Here is a 5,204-nt window from a genome sequence, read left to right on the forward strand (position 1 = left end):
TCCCCCATCTTCACTCTCTCTCCCCCCCTCCCTCCCTCCTACTCTCTCTACATTTCATGTATTATATATGTATGATGTACTATTTTTTTTTTATGAAGGGTACGAAAAAAACACCATGAAGTATTTTATTTTACGTAATTGAATTGAAAACTTAAATCTTCAACAGTTGGAAAAACTAGACAGTGAGATGCAAACTGTAAAGCCTGAAGAGATAAATAAGAAAAGAAAGCACAATATACTTATATTTATTACACTATATTGTATATTAAAAAAATAGAATCTGAACTACAGAGTACATGTTAATTACAGTTATAAAATTTGAGCGAGTAGTACAATTACATGAATTGTTGTATAATTAGTGAAATGGGGTTGTTAATCGCTGATTATAATCAAATAATAATTAATTGGCACCGAGGATAGTGCACAACCCCGAAACGTTGAACTGTTGACGATTTAGAAAAAATATTACTTAAAAAACAAGAAGTTTTTTTCAAATAAATTATTGAGTGAAATTAGTTAATAACGTCTAAATAATATCGAATACATAGATATAAGTATGATGTATGTACGGTTTTAATACAATAAACTTTGTATGAAGGAGATCGTCAGGGGTACGGTGAAATAATAACATTATTTTAATACAATAAAATATATAATAATAATAATAAAAATAGAAATAGTACTACTTTATGTTCTCCTTGACAGCACCCCGGCCCAGATGGGGGATGAAGGGGATCCTTCATAAAAGATTATTGTTTTAAAATCGTACAAACATTATACTATATCTATGTATTCGATGTTATTTAGAAGTTACTAACTAATTTCATTCAATAATTTATGTTAAAAAAACTTCCTAGTTTGAATTTTTTTTTCTAAATGGACGTCATTTCAACGTTTCGGGGCTGTGCACTATCCTCGGTGCCAATTAATTATTATTTTACTATAATTAGGGGTTAACAGCACCCATTTACAAATTATATGATTGTTGATGTAATTATACTACTCGTAGCTTAAATTGTATAACTGTAATATACATGTATTCTTTAGATCAGATTGTATTATTTTTTTCAATATAGTGCTATAAATATAAATGTATGCTTCCTTTTCCATTCTAGCTCTACGAGCTTTCAAACTTCCGTACTACACGGTAATTTTTTTTTTCGTACCCTCCAGACGTAATAAGTTATTGAATACATACGTATAGGAGGTAGTTAGTTATATGTATACCACGGCCCTGTTTCATAATGAAAGCTAATAGTATTAGTTTATTGTACAAGTGTAGAAACTAGTCTGGTAATAATACTAATGCTTATTTTTTCATGATAGGGATGACTATTAGTGATATTACAGAAGTTAAAAAGTACTAAAGTACAAGTTACTATTGTAAAAGTCAATGTAATTGACTTAAGATAAATCTACAAGGCTAATAGTATTAGTTTGTACTTTATTATGAAACAGAGCCCTGGTAGTTTGTAATTCGATGGATTGCCTTGTGGCATTTTAAAGTGTATGGTGGTACTACACGGTGATTACTAAAAACATTTTTTATAATAGAGAGAGTTATCAATTCGCTAAAATAGTAAATTAAAAAATTACATGGTGATCTTTTTTATTTATATCTCCATTTGATAATAGACTTTTCAATATATCTACCACTTCTCAGATGCTGTAAATTTTCAAATTTTATTAAATAATAAGTAAAATGCCCAATTAACCACGACCATCTCCTTCATATTTCGAAGAATACAGTAAAGAATAAATAAATAAATTAATTAATTAATTAATTAATTAATTAATTAAAAGAAGTAGTTCTTTATAGTTTTAAGTTTACGTTTTACGTTAGCCATCAATACGGGAAAAGTAATTAGTATTCCCATGCAGTGAGTAATTTTCGCAACTCTCCGATAACTTGCGGTGAGATTAGAATCACTTACAACATTGCAATATGGTGGTGGTGGGGAGGTCCGTATATAAGTACGTTGTTGTATTGTATCACCACAAACCGACATGTTCTCCAGAGGTACAATTATCTTTGCCTTCCTCGGCCTGGCATTGGCTTTCGAAGGAACACTTTCCGATGAAGTGCTCTCTCGTAGCAGAAGATCGGCACCTTACCATGGCCCTCCTGCGCCACTCAACCACGACGGTACCGTAGCTCTTACTCCTGAAGTTCATCATGCTAGGGCAGCGCACCACGCTGCATTCGCTGCAGAGTTCAAGCGACTCCATGAAGCAGACAGTCTGGCTGCAGCTCATCCTGACTACACTTCCCCTCCTGATCACGGCTGGAACCAAGAAGTCTACGCCTCGGGATACTCTGGACAAGGATCCTATTCCGCTGGACACTACGGGCAAGGAGCTGCCTATTCTTCAGCTAACTATAATCTAGGACCTTCATACTCCTCAGGACACTACAGCCAAGGACCTTTGTACTCCTCAGGACACTACAACCAAGGACCATCATACTCCTCAGGACACTACAGCCAAGGATCGTCCTACAAGTACAACCCAGAGGCTCACATACCCGCTCCTCTTAACCCCGATGGAACTGTAGCCCAGACTGCTGCCTACAATGCAATCGCATCCTATAATGCCGCAGAATATGCAAAGGCCATCCACAGACTGAAACATGAGAATCCACATTTCCAGCAGAGTGCTGCTCATAGCTACCATTACTGATAGAATTAATAACATTATTCCTCTATCTTCCATAAATCAGTGTGTAACTTATTGAATTTTGTAATATATCTCTCATTATAAAATGTGACTTTTTTCAATCTTCCTTCTCGTTAATTATAACTAAAATAGATTGTTACTATGTGACACAATCTTGGATTCTCATATTAATTCTCAAGTAGTAAAAGTATACTTCATAAGATGGTAATGCATTTCTAATTAATAAGCAGCTTTGTCTTGCCTAGAAAAACAATTCAGAAAGAGTTTCACTACAATATTGATAGTTTGACCAACTTGGGACTGACAAATTGTCGGATTATCATTCCAGCTTAGCAAGACAGGTTTATAAAACATCCTGAGCTTGTCTTGTTTAAAAATGTATGACTATCAAGATTTGCCTTAATAGTGTAGTACAGTCTGCTACTACATTTAATTAAGATACTTATTTGTATTTATACCTTTAAGCAAGAATATGATTATATTATACTATTATTTAAATCATTATAAATAAGAATATATTTTTTCTTTCCTGCAATCTTCAATATACACAATGTTTCCTTACTTTTCTTAAAATAGTTTGCATGGATTAAAACTTAAGTATTAAGTATTAACCTACTTAAGTATTAAAACTTACATCTTGCTTACAGTATAGAACAGTTCTCACTATTTTGTTCAAATAGCTGAACATAAAAGCTTTCAATGTAATTTAAAGTAATTTCCAATGAGTATATTATCTTGCGAACATGAACTAGATAGTAAAAAAATCAAACTAAACCAAAACATGAGCCTATAGGATTTGGTGACAAGTCTTAACGGTTATTATTATAAAAAACAATTTTTCTGACTAATACTTCTTGAACTTATCGCAATTTTTTTTTTCTTACCTCCTAATATTTTTTTTACCAATAAATACAATATATACAATCGAACTTATATATTTATATATAAATTTATACAGCCTAATTTATAAATAGATATATACAAACATTTTATACAATCTTGTATTGCTGGATGGCATTTTAAGAGGGGTAACTTATCACATTTTTTTTAATTTTCTTACATCCTAATGTCTTTATTTTTAAACAAATACAAATATATTCAATTAACTTCACCTAATTATATATACACATATACATTCAATCTTCTATTGCCACATGGCATTTTAAGATGAGATTACAGGGTCTACTGAAAGTGGTTCTACAGTGGAAACATAATTGCCGTGGGACTTACAGAGAATGGGGAGGAACCATTCCGGCTGGTGGGTACCTTATCACAATATAAATAGTTTCTTATATTACATTTATCTCATCAATGAAGATGGAATGATGAATTATATCCAGGGAGTAATATTAAAATTCTAAATATAATTGTGGTTTTTTAGTAACCAAGGTTCACATGAGATTTAATTTACTATATGTAAAATTTGTTTAGGGAAGATAAATTAAATTATTATTTATTAATCAGCACCTATTGTGCAAGAAGCTCCTGCCAACTATGGACAAGCCACTAAACTTGTAGGAGGAGGACAAAGTCCATAAAGACAAAAACACACCTATGCTCAGAAGCAAATAATTTTATTTTTTTGGGGAGGAGGGGTTAAAATACTGCAATACATTGGTTATATTTCAGAAAGAACTTTTAATAAAGAACAGTAATACATTTTGTCTAATCTACTCACCAAATTATCTGAAAAATAAAAATTGTATTCTATACCATTCCAATCAACATACAAAATTTTATCAACAATACTAAGCAGTATTGTTTCTTGCTTCAGCCTAATCCCATATGATTTTTTTTTCAATTAATTAAGAATTATCCTTCACTAAAAGGAAAAAATCACAATCATTCCAAAATAAGGTCCTAAGAATTGCAGTGGATGCCCCTTGGTTTGCAAGAAATAACCAATAGCATTGGGAACTACAAATGGAAACAATAGACAACTTCATCAAAAACCGGTTCATAAAAGTCCACTTCCAGTTACCGGCAGTTAAAGGAGCACTAACTTGCAGCTTGGGAAATCCAACCTCATCTTGAAGACAAAATGACAGAAAGACAAAAAATGGAAATCCATGCTGCTGCTGGATATACTGTTATAAATTCTATATTTATCTATTTCTATTATTGTCATTTTATTGTTATTTTTCTCTACTTCTTTTTCAGAAATTAACTTTTTTTCCCATAAGAAGTCAGTTTTTTTTTTTATTTAATCTATAAATGTCATTGTTCTTGTTGTTAATTTTATTTTATTTTTTATTTATATGTGTTTTCTATATCTTATTGTTATTATTTACAATTGTTCTATATCTATAGTGTTGCAAATAGTTAGGGGTGTCTTTTGCATGAAACTATATCCCCCCACCAAAAAAAAATCAATTGTTTAACAAAAAAAAACTGTTATAACAACCATGTAAGGCCCACCAGGCCGATCTGCTATTGAATAAAAAATATATAATAAAAAGGAGATTATCCATTAAATATCATATCACAATCATCCTACTGGGTTGATATCGGAAAACCTTTTGAGAGTA

At 31.6% G+C, this 5,204-nt stretch overlaps 1 protein-coding gene across 1 annotated transcript in view; it reads right to left on the minus strand.

The window, feature by feature from the left end:
* LOC112211174 (uncharacterized) overlaps nucleotides 1-5,204 on the minus strand; it is a 13,565-nt gene that overhangs the window by 4,930 nt on the left and 3,431 nt on the right. Inside the window, exon 2 of the mRNA XM_067049924.1 lies at nucleotides 2,525-2,675. Coding sequence (XP_066906025.1) covers nucleotides 2,525-2,675 — 151 coding nt within the window. The remainder of the gene's footprint in view (nucleotides 1-2,524; nucleotides 2,676-5,204) is intronic.

The sequence above is a fragment of the Halyomorpha halys genome, unplaced genomic scaffold, assembly GCF_000696795.3.
Source record: "Halyomorpha halys isolate HHAL.00 unplaced genomic scaffold, Hhal_1.1 Scaffold21.1, whole genome shotgun sequence".
Taxonomy (NCBI): domain Eukaryota; kingdom Metazoa; phylum Arthropoda; class Insecta; order Hemiptera; family Pentatomidae; genus Halyomorpha; species Halyomorpha halys.